At 38.0% G+C, this 18,907-nt stretch overlaps 1 protein-coding gene across 3 annotated transcripts in view; it reads left to right on the top strand.

Moving 5' to 3' along the window:
- The window catches only part of LOC136840123 (uncharacterized), a 697,102-nt gene that overhangs the window by 617,843 nt on the left and 60,352 nt on the right, over positions 1-18,907 (top strand). For all 3 annotated transcript variants that reach the window (XM_067106519.1, XM_067106520.1, XM_067106521.1), the window contains one exon: positions 13,637-16,052. In XM_067106519.1, the coding sequence (XP_066962620.1) occupies positions 13,637-16,052 (2,416 nt within the window). The remainder of the gene's footprint in view (positions 1-13,636; positions 16,053-18,907) is intronic.

The following is an 18,907-nucleotide window of genomic DNA, read 5'->3' as shown; positions in this document are numbered from 1 at the left end:
GAGTCACGGACATAACAGCATTCCAATTTTTCCCGTAAACGAATCTTTGACGTTGGCAGTGTAGACTAATTATTCATAAAAGGCTACTCTCTCTCTCTCTCTCTCTCTCTCTCTCTCTCTCTCTCTCTCTCTCTCTCTCTCTCTCTCTCTCTCTCTTATAGAATGGAAGGCAGTAAATTTAACACTCGGTATATTCCTTGAAACTACGATAGCTACAAATACGCTTGTAAGTTAAAACTAATACGTAACAGCGTAGTACATGACTGAGAAAGAAAGATGACGGGGTAGAAAAGGAAGAGTGAGAAAGGATGGAGGATGATTACAATGAGTAAGGAAAGAGGAAGTGAAGAACGGAGAAAAAAGAATGAGAAGGGGAAGGAAAAAGAAGCACTGAGAGATGATTTGATGATGTCAAGAGCGAAGTAGGTAAGAAGAGAAAGAGCGATATTAGATGAAGGAAAGACCATAGTGGGAAAATGAAGAGAAGAACGAAAGAGTAGATGGATAAAGATGACTAGAGGAAAATGAAGAAAGACAGAAAGAAGCCACCAGGCAGAACACCACCTCGCGAATGCCTCTTACATTAATGGAAAATGATCCGCCTCTGAACGCCAGCATGGCGAAGGACGAAAATTAGATAAAACGCTTTTTTTCTCTCTCTCTCTCCTTCTGTCATTTTTTTTCTTCCCTGGCCAGAAGAACTAATGAGATGCCAAGTATCGTCAATCGTTCGCGAACTAATGAAGCAGTATCAAAAAATCAATTATCCAGACACGCCATGCATGTCGGGTTGTGCGAGAGAGAGAGAGAGAGGGAGAGAGACACTTTGTTTGTTGATTTATTTCTATATCTCTATATTTTCTCATATTGCATTCTGTGAAAGGTTACCCGAGTTGTTAAAGGGCCTTTGTTGCCTTTGTTTTCTTTTATAGTATAATGATAATAAAAACTGTACATAAAGTAGAATTTTGTAGTACAAATGAAGGATCATTAGTTCACATTATCCCCGTAGGGGGGTAGTGCCGTCAGTGCACCTCGAGCGCCGCACTGTAGGCATTACTTAAAGTCCTTTGCAGCGTGCCTTCGGCCCCTAGCTGTAACCCCTTTCGTTTCTTTCACTGTACCTCCTCTCATATTCTCTTTCTTCAGTCTTACTTTCCACCCTCTCCTAACAATTGATTCATAGTGCAACTGCGAGGTTTCCCTCCTGTTTCACCTTCCGTTTCAGCGCTGAATGACCTCATAGGTCCCAGTGCTTGGTCTTTGGCCTAAATTCTATATTCAATTCAATTCAGTTCAATTACCTCACATTATACAGTTTCCTACAAAAATTTTTTTTTTGTCAAAACACTTAGGTATTCATTTGTTTAATCTATGTCTCTTTAATTGGTTGATAAATTCTAGAATAGATACAGACTTAAAACACATGACGACATGCAAGACTAGACTGCACCGTAAACTTGAAATTTCCAGCTGGATTCGTTGTGAAATTGCTACGTCAAAACTGATCCCTTTTAATCGTATTTAATATAATTTTTGAGTTAAGGTAATCTGTTGTGTAGAATATTAGCAAAATTTTAGCCTAATCATTGGGTACTTTTTCATGCATTTTTTTAGGAAATTCTCGAGTAAATTCTTGAAACAAACAGTAATTCTACGGAATCCTTAATGGAAGGTTTGGACAAACGAGCACAAAAAGAATAAACATTTGTGAAGCTTCGTGATAACAAGAAAAAGACAGACAGACAGACAGACAAATAAAACAAAACAGTAGTTTTAAGAAAGACGAACGAAATAATGAGATTAGTTTAAGAAATGGAAAACTAGAAGGTAGAAAATGGATAGGCCTAGACAAGCAAAATGTTAAGTAGGCAAGAGAATATTTATGAGTTATTGCGAAGTAATCCGTGAGATTCATATAACATGTCTATGAATTAACTCCTCGAACAGAATAGGAAAGGCTTGGTATCCATAACGCTACATAAAGCTGAAATAATGACCAGCAAATCAGTTAGTTTTTTTTTTTTTTTACTTCCAAAAAAAAAAGGTAATTGCATTTCCCAAACAGGAATTGAATATTCATAAGCCATCCCATTCGTGGAAGAATTCACAGCCAGTATGAACTCGCTGGAAATAGAATTTCAGGATAAAGAGGAGAGGAAAAGAATCTTCACATTGTTTACCTTAGTTAAATGTCATTAGCTCGATGGCTCTCCGGATGACCCTTGAACGTGATTGGTTCGTGTGTTGACCTCGATATTATATTGGGATTTCTTTTTTTTATTTATTTTTTTTTTCGAAACGACCCACTTGACAGTTCAAATACAAAGCACAAAAGGTTATGTTTGCCTTGGAATATGGGTTAGCTCGTGTAAGAGCAAGGGATCAATCTGTCGAATTGGTTTACCCCCGGCCCCTATTTTTTCCCCTCCGGTTTTTTCCCCTCCGGTTAAAATATGGATTGGGAAGGCCGGGAAAGAGGATTGGAGGACAACGGTCCCCACGTGTATACATATACGCGCTCGCGCGCGCGCGATATCCATTTTGTCATGACACCTACGCTATATTGTGTCGTCTCTGCCGCGCTGCTGGGCTGGTGTCCGGTCAAACATGGAGTTTCAGTTCTTTTTCATGACTTTTTTCTTTTTTTCTCTCTCCGGGAAGGTCGTTCCATTTTACACGTTGTAGGTCGACGTGTGTGTGTGTGTGTGTGTGTGTGTGTGCACAGCAAAATTGCAAAAGTGTTTTCCCCTTGCCCGGTTCTGCGAAGCAGTACGTTTTGAATATGTGATGGCCATGTGTCTTCTTTTATGGATGTCGTTGATTCCAGCGTTCGATTTTTTGAGTGCTTTGAGAAACGATTTTATAGAGAACGCACCCTTCATAAGATTCACTTATAGGTTTTTGTGATCTACTTTCCTTTATCCAAATGAACGACTTTCGCGACTTTCCTAAAATGAAAGAGGAGTTTCTCTCAGTCTCAGAGAAAGCTACGCGGCGTGTCTTTGAGGCAACTGACTGATTGATTTATGTAAAAGGTCGTTGCATAGAAGTAATCGAGCTTTGGTAATTATGTGTGTTACATGTTTGTGTGTTTGTGGATGGGTGGAAAAAAGGTTTATATATATATATATATATATATATATATATATATATATATATATATATATATAAAATACATATATATGAAAAACAAAGTATTATGTATTTAGTAATTTATGTAAATTATTATTAGGACTGGAGAATGATCAAGGTAAAGTAAAATATCTAAGATCTCGCAACACAAAACGAACTTCCTTGCGGCAGTCCGATAACGATAGCGTCTGATGAAACATTAGTCCCTTTTCCTGTGTTCTAACGCAAACTAAAATTAGTCATTTTCCCATTTTGTAGTGGTACTGCTTTACAAATCTCTCTCTCTCTCTCTCTCTCTCTCTCTCTCTCTCTCTCTCTCTCTCTCTCTCTCTCTATATATATATATATATATATATATATATATATATATATATATATATATATATATATATATATATATATATATATATATATATATATATACACAGTATGTGTGTGTATACATACATACATATAAACATATACAGTATGTATATGTATGTATGTATGTATGCATACACACTCCCCTATGATTGCAACAAAACGTTTGTATCAAAATATCGAGCCTGATAATGTATGAGTGGTAGGAACGTTTGGACGACTGATTTCAAGAAGTACAAAAAATGGATGAAGTAACACTGGAATTAAGAGAGTGGTAGTCACACGAGTCCAGTAGCAAGAATAGAGAGACGTTGATCTGGTGTCCTCCAGGGTATCCAGCCATCCAGATTGCCATAAAGGCTTTTAGCAGTTAAGAAAAATCCTCTGGATTTTGTTAAATGCAACCAAGCATGATTTTGTTAAATGCAACCAAGCATAACTGCCCTAAAATGGAAGACTGCAGTATCTGCAAAGATACAAAACTGAGAAGAATGGTAGATACTGCAGCTTCCCCTTGCCTTACTACTGATTTTGCAGATACTGCAAATGGGACCCCCTAAATAAAGCATTGAAGAATCGTTCTGAAGCTGTAGTAACTTGTATAGTGTTTCACGAGCCCAATAGGTGGTATATCTCAATTTCGAAAATTTTGCAAATACTGCAGTTCTCCATTTTTGGGCAGAGAAGTGGTGAGGAGTTTTTAATCTAATGTTTCCATTTATTTTTCCTCAGAGCAGTTTTCTCCGCCCCCTTGAAATTTTGTCTATTTTTTTCTCCCGGTTCTTCATATTTACTCGAAATCGTCTTCACTTATTCTGTTGTAACCACATTTCAGCAACAATATTGAATCCTATGATATGTGAATATCGTGGTATGTTGGAATTTGTATATCTCTGAATCTGTCTAGTTGCCTCTGTCATGATTTATTGAGCATAGAACTTGCAGAAATACTAAGTGAATCTTGAAGATTGGCATCGGCGACTGCCCTCTTTGTAACGCCATTATAATATGAAATCAGTCAGTCAGTTAGGTTAAAGATGCTGAAATAATCATACCAACAGAGACATAAATTTAAAGATCGACGGACTGACTGTTTGATAATATAAAGTCAATCAGTCAGCCAGGTGAAATGGAGTAAAGTAATTATTGCAACATAGGCATAATATTTAAGACGGATGTAGTGATTATTTGTGAGGCTGGTGAATGTTGATGGTAGATCAAAGTGGGAGGAAACTTTGACGAATGTTGTATTTCAATATCGTGTCAGAAAATTGAAAAATTGTAATAAGTTTGAGCACATATAAAGAACATGGCTAGAGAGGCTTAGAACACGTATGTACCATGTGTGCTTTACAGGACAGTTATGCAAACGCCAGGTGATGTAAAGCAGCGTATCCTGTAGGACATGCATGTAGAGAGTCTGTGTGCGTTGCAGTAGAGTTATACAAATGCCGGACGACGTAGAGAAGCGCTTCTTGTAGCTCTTGTGTATAATGGGACGTCTCTTACTACAGCTTTTGTCGTTCATTTTGGTAGTTTTCTCTCAACTGGTTGGTTCTCTCTTGTCGGTATTTTATCTACCCTTTCCTTTTTGGATTGTTATTTCTAATATTGTCAAAATTTAGTTATACTACGTATGTCCTCTCTCTCTCTCTCTCTCTCTCTCTCTCTCTCTCTCTCTCTCTCTCGAGCACGTGTTTTTATTCCAGATTATCTTAAGTGGTTTTATTCCGTCTTTTATCCAGACTGATTTCTCTCTCTCTCTCTCTCTCTCTCTCTCTCTCTCTCTCTCTCTCTCTCTCTCTCTCTCTCACAAACACACACACACACATATGGTTATTTATTCCAGATTATCTCTCGTTGTTGTATTCCATTCTCTATATATTTTTTTACCCAGGCCCATTTTTTCCAGTCTCTCTCTCTCTCTCTCTCTCTCTCTCTCTCTCTCTCTCTCTCTCTCTCTCTCTCTCCCCCATCCCCCCCGTCCCCGGCCTCCCTTTGGCATAATGTTTATGTTGCATCTGCCAGCGGGCGCTGTCAGAACTTTTCTGCTCCTAAACCGTTCTTAATGTCAAAAGTTCGGGCGCAAGTAGTAGTCCGCCCATCCGATAATGCGAATTTTGGTGCCCGTTCGATGACGTCTTATAAACAACAGAGGCTCTCTGAAGCCCGGCCCTGATTGTAAATGAAATATGGAATGCTCCTTGATGATGCGACGCGTTTAAGGCTGAACGAAACTGGTTTAATGAAGCCTCGCGGCGTGAATGACTTCGGAATGAGCCATGAAGCGTTGTCTTTTTTGCTGTTATTAATAAGCTCTCGGGTCTGTGTTAATGCCTGCCAGGCCGTATTTATGTGTGGACTCGGCTCCTCATTACACATTTTTTTCACGTTAATGTGCAGGAAGGATGGAGGTCGATTTTTAATTGATTTTGCAGTTGCACCCAAGCCTGAAAGTTGCGAAAACAAGTTGGTAATTTTAAATATTAATGGTGATTATTCATTGTCTACGACACCTCTCTCAGACTGCTCTAGCAATCGTAATTCTGAAACTTTATAAAGGTAGAGTGAATATTTGTAATGTTTGTTTTGAGGCTTCAGCACAAACACATGCGCAATTGGGCACACATACACTGAACATAAACTAATTACATGATCTGTACGCAGTGTATATAAAAAGGACATAAATTATTCGGTTGTCTTTACATTAAGTTAGAAATGGTAAAAAAGATTAAGTTTAAATGTGAAGGAACCTATTGAACTGCCTCATGTATGGTAGAAGGTTAGGTAACTAATTAGGGATTACGGACGCAGGATTGCAGTTGAGGGAAATGAATAACAACAGTTGGTTTTTGGTTTATTTTTGGTTTATATATATATAAACATTATTTATATATATATATATATATATATATATATATATATATATATATATATATAATATTTTATATATAGATATATAAACATTATTTATTTATTTATATATGTATATATATATATTGTTTCTTGTCTTTTTATATCTGTTTAATAACTGATGTATGTTGCACTTATTGTGAACAAAGATATACAGTAAAGTTCGTTTATAACATACAGGCTTGTAACGAATTCAGGCTTATAACGAATGAAAGTGAAATCCCCGGTCCCAGTTGAAATAAATTAACTTAAAATTGTAGGTATGTAACGAATTCTTTATTGCGAAATTAGGTATATAACGAACTATTTTGTACGTCCCTGTGACAGTTTTATCGGCAAAAAAAAAATATACAGAAGTGTGGTAAACAAAAAGATCTTCTCTTCTGGTTGCGTGACTGAACAGTCAGAGATATGAGATATTTTATTTCTGGATACTGGAGTCATTTCATTCTGTAAAATAGAAAGGGCTGACGGAGGTAACGTGTTTGGCTTCGTCTAAAAGTTCACAAAATGTTAATTGGTTGCACAGTATGTGATGTGAAGAGTATAATAGAATTCCACCTAGACATACTCTCAATGAAAAATAACATTTGCAATTTGGACGAACAAATTTATGTCGGCGTTTTTAAATGGATCACTTATGTATATGTATATGTATATGTATATGTATATATATATATATATATATATATATATATATATATATTATGTATATATTTATATATATTATATATTTAATATATGTATATATATAATATATATAATATATATATATATACACACACACCCATGCCTTTTTTGACCTATAGATTAACGTTCGTTGTTTTTCATAACTAATTTTGCTCAGTGTAAAAATTGCCATTGTTCGCTACAGTGTAAATAACATTCTCTCTCTCTCTCTCTCTCTCTCTCTCTCTCTCTCTCTCTCTCTCTCTCTCTCTCTCTCTCTCTCTCTCTCTCTCTTTCCAGTCAAGCGTGCTTTCTCGAGTAGGTATGATTTATTGTAGAGCAACAGCAAATCACTATTTTCCTTCCTCGATAACCATCGATCTCGTAACGCCAGTCTAGACGAACCCCTCATTCGCTCAATCAGTCCGTCCAGTATCATCATAGTCCTCCTCTTAATTTCCATCAGTGATGTGGGCCTTAATATTCACACCGTGGCACAGGGGGCTATGGCGCAAGTTCACTGAGCTGCCCAATTGAATTCGGGCGCACTCGTCTCTCACTCCAGATTAGATAGCAGCCGAGGAAAAACAACACTCGTCCCGGAACTCATCATCGCTAAATCAACAAGATCAAGCGGGGACTCGACAGTTCTCGTCAGCAAATCTTCGAGGAGTATAAACACAGATTCTCTCTCTCTCTCTCTCTCTCTCTCTCTCTCTCTCTCTCTCTCTCTCTCTCTCTGTATGCTTCTGAATGTGAGCATGTACGTATTTGTAAGCCTTCATGAATAGTTGATTACGTACATCATATATATATATATATATGTGTGTGTGTGTGTTTGTGTGTGTGTGTGTATGTATGTATGTATGTATGTATGTATGTATGTATATATTAGCTGATGCCACTGGGAAAGTTAAGAATGAAACGACAGAGTGCTAAGTACTTTCGTGTATTTTAACACACTTTCGGGGCACAAATTGTGTGTGTATATATATACACACATATTTATACATTCATACATATATGAAATAGGGCCAAGTCCACAATAAAAATGTCAAGGTAGTGTATTATCCTTGGTAAACTTTCTTGAACATCTATGGGCTATGGGCACTGGAGCCCAAACCCATCCCGAAAATCAGAGGGAGGCCACAATAGAGTTCGAAAAGCCAACAGAGGGAAATAGTCATTAAATCCAATAGCCCTCTGGGAAAAGACAAGGAGATATAATTTTACGACTTTTGATAATAAGTTTGGCTATAACTCTTACTTAATGGCACGCGATCATCTTACTTATAGATGACGCAGTGATACACAGAGTCGATATCATGATTTTATGATTTTTCAATATTGCCGCCTAAAGGCTTCAGTTAATGTGATAGAAGCTTTTGTTAGTTTTGTTAATGGGTACCATTTTTTAAGGGTCTGTATTGCTTATATTACTTATTATACAGTGGAATATAGGGTTATTGATCAAAAACATTTAATGAACGTCTCTAGCCTATACTAAGTCATTCAGTCATTCGATGTATATATATGTATATGTATATATATATATATATATATATATATATATATATATATATATATATATATATATATATATAGATAGATAGATAGATATATATATATTTATATATATAGATAGATATTATTTATATATATCGATGAATATTTTTTAAGGAATTTATTTTACCATTCTGGCATTATGGGAGTAATGGTCAGACTAATGTTCCCTTATTTTTTTTTTTTTTTCTTTAGTAACTTCCGAGTCTCAAGTGATCTAATGACCGTAATCCATTTGCGGCTTAACTTTAAGCAAAACTTACAGGAAAACTTCCGAGGGTTTTACCCCCAAGATATTAGATAAGATGAAAATCTTGAAATATTACGCATGAGGATTCGACTTCCTTTCGGGGCGAAAAGAATAATTCTCCTCCAGTGTTATCGGAGAGGATGTTTTTATTCTTATGAAAATGCTCTCTTTACTCTTGAAGTTTTTCTTAATGGGGAGAAATTATGAATTATTTCGGCGTTCTTAAGAATGAGGTTAAAGCGTTTTTTAAGAATCCTGGTTCTTAGTCACAGGAACAGATGTAGGCAGGGTTGGATATTCTCACGAGTATGCGCGCGCATTGGGCGCATAAATGTGAATGAGTCATGCACTTTTTTTATATATCCTCACGAGTATACGCGCATTGTGCGCATAAACGTGTATGAGTTATACACTTTTTTATATAAATTGTCACGAGTATGCGCGCGCATTGGGCTCATTAACGTGTATGAGTCATACACTTTTTTATATTCTCACGAGTATGCGAGCACATTGTGCGCATAAACATGTATGCGTCATACACTTTTATGCATGCAGCGGTGCAAAGACTGCGCCAGTGTAATGCTTAAAAGGAGTGATTTACTCGATGACAACGTACAATTAAGGAAACTTTCAGTTATTATGAAATAAAACCATAATTGACTGCTGTTTCAATCTCCATTCTCCAGTCCACCTAATGTCGATAATGCTATTATATATTTATTTTACTTAAACATTTTTACCAAAGGGAAAAATGAAACACAGGGTATAAATCCTCACCGTTTTCAACTTTATATCTAAGACGTTTTCAGAGGACTGACTAGTATGTAGTGGTTTAAGTTCAAGTATATCTTAGTTTAACCAGACCACTGAGCTGGTTAACAGCTCTCCGAGGGCTGGCCCGAAGGATTAGATTTATTTTACGTGGCTAAGAACCAACTGGTTACCTAGCAACGGGGACCTACAGCTCACTGTGGAATCCGAACCACATTATGACGAGAAATGAATTTCTATCACCAGAAATAAATTCCTCTAATTCTTCATTGGCCGCCCGGAGAGTCGAACGCTGGGCCAACAGCGTGCTAGCCGAAAGTTCTACCCACCCCTCCAATGAAGAACTGATACATAGTGGTAGAGATATGATACATAGTGGTAGAAATATTATATATAGTATGCTTAAGTATTTGCATTCAGTTTTAATTTTTCTCCATCTTTGACCTGTTCTTCCTGTGCTTCATGTTCTATCATTCTATTCGTGTTGTAAGTCTGCTGTTTCTTACGCATAGTGATAACTCAACATTTTCTGTAGGAAAGAAATACCTTTCAGTCCTCCTAGATACTTTCTAGTCCCTCTGTGTACCTCTGGATTCGCGTTCCCACAGATACCATGTGGAAGTCACAAACCCAAGCGTCAACCGATATGATCAGCCTTTCTCACGACTTGTGTCTCCGAATCTGGAATTTCCTACATTCTTCTCGCTTTTTTTAATCAACTGACCCCTCTTTTCTGAAAGCGGTGAAGTCTTTTGATGTGCTGGAGTAGACCACTTTGCCCAATTTGGGTTCCTACACTATCGAATACAAAATTACTTCTGGCAGCTTTCAAGCCTTTCCCCATAACTCGCCATTTTGACCTTGATTAAAGGGCTGAATAAATTTCTCCTCCTGACCTGGGGTTGAACCTCGGCTTGAGCAAGGAGTAATTCTTCATTTCGTTTCAGTTTTCAAAGAATTCCAATGAAGATCATGCCCATAAATAGTAAGGAATATATTATATATACAGTATATATATATATATATATATATATATATATATATATATATATATATATATATATATATATATATATATATATAATATATATATATATATACATATACAGTATATGTGTGTGTATTTATTTACAACATTATTAAAGAGAGATTGGCATATGCTAAACTGTACCTTATTGAAGGCAAACTTTTCCTTGTGTGTGTTTGTCCATATCATTTTGTAATTCGCTGTTTCTAAAGAGATGAAGTGCTCGTTTGACTTATATTTGAGTGTTGGGAAGACAAGGAAAAGGAAAATCGTGAAAAGAGGGTAAAAAAAATTGGGAAAAAGAGTAGAAAGAAAAAGGGTCGAATTTTTTAAAAAAAAGGTTTCAAGGAGAAAGTGAATGGAATAAAGCAATAAGAAAGAATTAAGACATAAAATTGCTGTGGGTAAAAATATAATTTAGGAAATAATAGGAGGAGAGAAAGAGAGAGAGAGAGCAGCGAAACCTATTCGAATTTTCATCATTTCCTTTCTCTGCAAATTTATCAATAAAACATCCATTTTGATCCATTATACTTCAGTTTTCTGTTCTCTTTGATCCCAGCGGAGCCTTGAAATGTCTGAGGGTAATGGAATTCTGTTTCCAAGAACACTTTTATTCGAAATTATAAAATAAAAATGGTAAGCATTGACGAAAAAGACGGTTTCCTAATATAAATATGAAGGAAATTAATGCCTTGACTTCCTGCAGTAATGGACAGTTTTCTGAAAGCTTAAGCGTTACCTTGGACGAAAAATACATTTTCCTTATTTAAAGGAAAACAATACAAAATATTCATGTTTTTACTCACGGTAATTTACATCGGGAGATCTTTTGAAAGATACAGGAAAGATTAGTAATTCTTATATATACATCTGATGGGGTAAGTCTTCATTATGTAGCAATTCATTAACGTCCATTCCGAATCATATTACATCAAAGCAAACTGCTTCAAATCTACTGTACTCATTAATTTGATACAATTCCGTAATTATCCAATTATATATTTTTTCATTGGTATGGGTGCACAAAGTACATAATTAGAAGTTCATTGAGAAACACTTTGCATAAACAATCAAGATATGTTATTAATTGTCTAGTCATAAACGCGAGTACGACTTCATTGATACAGATTATTGATTAATGTACTATTCGTATCGAATTAATATGTGAAATACGAACAGTTATACAGTGTAGAACGGCCCCCACACACACAACTGGCACTCGTAAATGTGTTAGGGCTTGAAGGCAACGGTGTGAGCCTACCTGCATGGAAAAAATAAGATTTGTTAATGGAGCGGTTATTTCGGTCACAGATAAGATTATGACTCCTCCTCCTCATCCTCCTCCTCCTCCTCCTCCTCCTCCTCCTCCTCCTCCTCCTCCTGTCAGGTGCTAATATATTTTCAGTGGTCTTTATATTCGTTTTTACCCTCACTCTAGCAAATATAATGCAAATTTATACCACTATCTACCAGCATTTGGGAAGATGTTTTACACTAAAGATGAAGCCGGTCGGGGTTCATGTCTTGTTCCTCATTTCTTCCTGTGATACATCTACATTACGTATATATATATATATATATATATATATATATATATATATATATATATATATATATATATATATATATATATATATACACACACACACATAGTGACTTCTGGAATCAGATTACAATCATGATAAGGGAGGAACCATTAACAAGTATGTTGGCGGGTGTCTTAACGACCGGGTTTAGGAACAAGACCCTGAATTTGCAACACGATCCTGAATTGCAAATTTGACGAGTATTTATACGTGTACACTCTCATCCCTAACACCCACAAACACTTACTTAAATGCATACGCGCAATATATACTGTATATATATATATATTATATATATATATATATATATATATATATATATATATATATAATATATATATATATATATATATATATATATATATATATATATATATATATATATTACATGCATATGTATATATATATTAGATGTACTTGTGTATGTATGTAAGTGCTTGTGGGTGTTAGGGTGAGTTTGTACACATATGTTACACGTTAAATATGCAATTCAGAATCGTGTTGCAGATGTATTCCTTAAAACCCTGTCGTTAAAATATACCTACCAACATGCTCTTTTATGGCTCCTCCCTTTATCACGATTGTACGAGTAATCCGTTTCAAGAAACCACTACGTTTAACTTGGTTCAAAGAGAGAGAAAGAGAGAGAGAGAGAGAGAGAGAGAGAGAGAGAGAGAGAGATTCACCTAAGGGGATTGTATATTCCTGGAAAACGCAAAGCACCTACACATAAAAATTGATGATCCGTCCATTTCCTTTACTATGATTTGTTCCGTCTGTAACATGGAGATTAACTTCTGATTAGCGCCAACTTTTGTGTATCTTTTATCATTAGTTTGGTTACCGGGCACTCTCATGCGCACACACGCACACACACACTCATGTCAGAAAACAATTACTTTTGACTCTGATTAGCGCGAACTTTTGTGTATCTTATATCATTAGTTTATTAGCAGACACACACACACACACGTTAGAAAACAATTATTTTTGACTCATCATAAAGAAATATGGGATATGAAATATTTAATTCTTCATCTTGGTATCACTCAAGGATTTATTTAGTCGACAGCTGCTATTTATTATGTTTATATTTATATCTAGTCTTCATTTTACTTATAGTAATTAGTTATTTTTCTATGCTGAAATTTGTAAATCTTCAGCTGTTATTTGGCATAATTTGAACGATATCAAGAACCATTTGTAGATGTAAATAGTGACTTAGTAAAAAAAAAAAAAACGAGTGTTTTCCATTTGTAGATGTAAATAGTGACTTTAGTAAAAAAGAAAAAGGTTATTTTATATATTTTATCAAATAATAACCGTTTTGTAAACAAATGTTTTTTCTTCTCCTTACAGATGACGTAGAGGATGGACGTTCGGGACCTTCTTTAGCGGCCCGACAAACGAATGCGGGCGGCGCCCATTTCCAGGAGGAATCTCATCACCACTTGACACATCCAGGTTCCCAAATCACCACTCAGGGACATCTCCGGAATGCCACTGCTGTTGCTGCTGCCGCTGCCGCCCCCTCCTCCTGGCAGACTCAAGGCCAAGTCTCAAGTCCAAATGGTTCCGCAGAGGGATATCCCGAGAGGAGGAGGAGGAGGAGGAGGAGGAGGAGGAGGCGGGAGGATTTGGAGGTGGAGGAGGAGGAGGAGGAAAAGGAAAGAAGAGAGGAGGATTGGGAGGACGATGCGGGCAAGTATGAGGAAGATTTGCCGTTGGATGAAGTCGGGAACGACGGCCCCCCCTCTAATCATAAAGACGGCCTGGGCGGGACGAGAAATAAGCGAGACGCGTCATCATCCGCGAGGAGTGAGGCGGCGGCGGCGGCGGCGGCGGCGGCACATAACCGCCAAAGCCTGCCGGAGGAGATTTCCGACCTCACTCTCGAAGAGGAAATTAAAGAGTGGGGGAGGTGGGAAGAACGGGAGGGGAAGAGGCAGAGGAACTCGAGGGGGAAGAGGAGACGCCACCGCCTCCGCCACGGGAAGAGAAGACACGAAAGAGGAAACCGGGAGCTCCTCGACACAGACTTTAGTTTCGGAAGTTTCGGCTTCGGCGGCAGCAGCAGCATCGGCGTCGATGAGAATCAGGATAAGAGGAACGGCCATAACTTCTACGTGACGTCACAGCCGGTCTCGAGAATTTACCATTATCAGCAGGACGAAGGGCTGTTGCCCGATGTAGAAGATGAAGGGGATTGGTCCGACCACCAGCCGGTTAAGACTACAGCAACGAGTCATAAGAAAAACGTTAAAAGCACCCCGTCAGGATTCAGGTCATATGACCTAGGGGTCACAGTACCCCAAGAAAATCCCTCAGTTCCCATCTACTCAGCTGTCAACCAGTTCAGAGTCTCCCAAATGCCTTCCAAACGACCAAGCGCTCTTGGGACCTCAGGTATACGCTCGAAAATCCACCGCCATTTAGACGCAGGTGAAGGAGCTCATTTGCAACCAGGCGCATTGTTCACAAGTTCAACAATGAACGATGAACTCAGTTATCAGAAAGATGGTCCTATAGAAGGGCCGAGTGACATAATATCGTCCATCCATCAAGTAAGAGAGCATAAAGGAGCTTTTGGGTCTTCCATAACACGTGAGGAAGAGACTCTACCGCCTGAACAACGAGGTCTTGATTCATTGAAAAGCACAAAGGGTCTTTTGTCATTTTCTTCTGTCGTCTTAAACCCTTTATCTGGCAATACTGGCGACCCTCTGACACACTCGGCTAATTCCAACGAGCCTGACTCGAAAAAATCCAGAAAACACAAACCCCAGAGATTTGAAGAAGAAGAAGAAGAAGAAGAAGAGACCCGCCAAGCACCTGCCAACGCGCCAAATTCAGCCCTTCAGAACTCGGAACTTTTCATCGATCGAGAACAATTCAAAATATCCGTTTCGAAAAATTATTCAGCCCAAAGACAGAGCAACTACGCCACCATAGGCCCAGCCATATCCACCGAACTGAGTTACAAGTACGAACACAAGAAAGAGGACGAAACAGAAAAGAAGAACGAGACGGGAGAGACAGTGAATAATCTGAGATACATCGACGAGAGTCATCTGCAACCCAGCGTGGAAGGCAGAGGGCCCGCCATCAGCATCCACATCTCGAGTCCTCCGGTTCACGGGTCCCTAGGGACAACGCCCGCCGAATTACAGCCTGCAGACGATGCTTGGGGAAAGGAAAAGCACTACATTTTGCCCCTCCCCTCCCCTTCCAACTCGCAGTACGCCCCCGCATCTCCTACCTCCCCTTCCCCTCCTCTCACCCCTCCTTCTCTGCCGCTGCCGGCTCCATCCATCTCCCCATCATCACCCTCATCACCTTCTTCACGAGCCAAGGAAGACAGCCACCTTAAATACCCGGCCATCGTCATAGCAAATTCAGGAAGAGTCGAGCGAGTGAACGAGGAGGACCTGCCTGCAGAGGTGCTCCTGCAGTCGATGCTGCCGTCATCGTCCATACGAGAAGTTTCCTCGGCCCCGCTGGTCCTCCTGAATCACGAAACGCTTCGGAAATCTCAGACGCCGTCGAACGAGATGGCTGCCGCGGCCCTGGCAGCCGCCGGCAGCTGCTACAGCACGAACGACATCATCGTGGTGATATTCCTGACGTCGCTGGTGAACATGGTGGCTTTCCTGGTTGTCACGTTGGGTCTGTGTTGGTGTTCGCTCAGGGGGCGGCTGAACGCGGCTCCCCCCAGGACGATTCGTACCGACGACCAACGAAGCGAGGACAACGACGAAGAGGCTGAAATGGCTGTGTAAGTACTCGCAAGTTGACTCTTTTCTGTTGAGTGTGTTTTATGCAAAAATTTACTAGCTAAAAACTGTTTTATTAGTTAGGCATCGCGGGACTGAATGCTTGGTATTTGGCTAGTTAAGGGAATGTAAAAGGAATAGATAAAGTTTGACAAGACCGGGTATTTCAACGTAGAAGAATGGTGGTACACGTAATTATAAAGTATGAGCGGTAGCATTACGCTCAACAACGCCCCCCGCCCCGCCCCCCACCAACAGACACCTTTTTCCTGTCTATGAATCGGCATAAGTAGACAACATACATTATCGTGACAAAATTGTAAGAGTACACACATGCATATTACCATATTTCTTAATTTACTCAGTACGGATTTTTTTTTTTATTTTACATGAAGGTAATCGCAAGTACGCCTTTAATGGACGTTTGAAAAGCATTTGTACATGAATATCTGGATTTGTACGTAATAGTTGAAAAGTATCATGTTATAATGTATATACGTTGTCATGTAATTTTTAATATTGTTTCCAGTCACACCAGGTCCACTATGTACACTTTGACGAAGCCATATCACATCTGTTTATTACGTCCACGTGAAATAGGCGGTAACGTGTTATAGCAGTTTTATGTATCATTTACTATGAGAGGAGTCATGTGACATCCGTTTTACTGCTTCCTCTTGAACGCAACCGTATTACGTCAGTTGTGTTTCTTCCTCATGAACGAATCCGTGTTACATCAATTTCACTTCCCTCATTTAAGTGGAGGCTCATTCATTTACATATAACTTATAAAATATGAAATAGAATAGATTAGTGTTTCAGCATTTCAACCAAAGAATGACGTAAGGGAATGTTAAAATATGAGCGTTCAGAAATAAAGAGAAGGAAATCACAAGCATAGGCGCATAAACATCTAAATGTATGTATATGTTGACATTTACAACATGCACATGCATCAGTTAGTGATAAAAAAATATACGATATATACGTGTGTATATATCTATAGATATATATATGTATATATAATTATATATACATACATACATACATACGTGTGCCTGTTTAAGTGCGTACCCAGGTGTGTGTGTGTGTATGTGTGAGCGTCCTTTATTTGCATAAAATCCGCATGTTTCCAAATTCAGGGACCGCCCCACCTGTGCGCAGAGAGGAAGACCTACAGATTAGGCAAAGCTGCAATGATTGTTCTGTCTACCTGTATACTTTACGTTTTGTCACATTACTATTAATCAGGTTTAATCCAATAATGGGCGGGGATAATCCCCCCTTATTTCATCCGACTGATGACCTAATTGCCGCGCAAATAATGGGGATCTATTTCAAATGGGCAGTGATGAACTTGGGTCATTACCGTGTAATATATCAAGGGCTTATATACTCACGCGCAGCAGTAAATTGATCATGATCATGTTTATTAACACCCACATACACAGCGTTATATATACTGTATACTGTATATGTATGTATATGTATACATATATGTGTATATATATACATATCCGTGGTATATGTACAGGTAGCAACAATTTAAGGTAATTTAGCCTTGTGATTCTGACTTCGTGGGTGTGGAAAACAAAAAGAGGAAAACAAAGGAGAATTTCATATAAATACACATATAGTTTGCTTCCACGAAATAGGCATACGCCAGTAATGAAAATAGACAAAAGAATACATTCAGTTCGTAACCTCTCATTTGCCAAGTATTTTGATACATATTTTTTCTAAATGTTTGAAAGATTTAGGCACCTGCCGATAACGATGGGGCCAGGTGTTGGGGACATCTTCATTCCATATCTTCCAGCCCGCGTGCGTGACTATTGTGCCTGTGTTTTGACTCATTGCACCTGCTGCAGGAGGTTTTGGCCTGTAGGAGAAACACCAAGCCAGATTACTTTTTGTAAGCATCGTTATTTCGTAAATTGGCTGTTAGTCGACGGAGATGGATCAATGCTTAGTTTGTATGTAACCTCTCATTTTGTATTTTGTATGTTTATATATGTGTGTATGTCGACGGAGATGGTATGTATGTATGTATGTATGTATGTATGTATGTATGTATGTATGTATGTATAGAACCATTCGCACTGTTCTTTATTAGCAATGGTAAATGTAACTGACATCAGTTCTTCCCACGAGAATCATTTAGTTGAATTCCGATTGGGAAACGTTTCAGAATTTGAGAGAATTACCTGTAATTTCTTCATTTGTTCTCTTGGAACTCCAAAATTTAACGACGAATTCTGATGGAAGATTCGAAAAATAAGTACAAACTTGCCGAATGGAATTTCAGTCTTCTGGAGAATTCAAAAGAGAGAGGGAGAGAGAGAGAAATAATCAACTTGTTGCTTGAGTAATTAAACCAAATCGTAAATCCAATTTTCAAAAAGAAACTAAAGGTAAATTAACTCACATAAAAATCTGGTTATCGAGACATACCAGCAGAGGCTAAGGAAAGAATAAAAAAATTTTTCATCAAGGGACAATTCTGTTTTACTCTTTTATCAAGCTCATTTAAAATAAAATAATGTTTTTTTTCCGTCATGGTTTCCTACCATTACCTTATCAGCCTCGGGGAAAAGGTTTTTTTCCCCTCGTTGACCCCATTTCCCCTCAAATGCGGTGCTTCCTCTTTGAAACTGGGTCCATATGATGCGTTATCCCCCACTGCAGATCTTAGGCTGAATTTTCTTAGCTTATTTTATATTGCTTTACAGCTTATTTTATATTGCTTTACAGTGGCATATACATACATACATATATATATATATATATATATATATATATATATATATATATATTTATATATATATATATATATATATATATATATATATATATA

This window comes from Macrobrachium rosenbergii, chromosome 7 (genome assembly GCF_040412425.1).
Source record: "Macrobrachium rosenbergii isolate ZJJX-2024 chromosome 7, ASM4041242v1, whole genome shotgun sequence".
NCBI lineage: Eukaryota > Metazoa > Arthropoda > Malacostraca > Decapoda > Palaemonidae > Macrobrachium > Macrobrachium rosenbergii.
The sequence above is the reverse complement of the archived record's forward strand: the minus strand, read 5'-3'. Positions and strand labels throughout refer to the sequence as shown.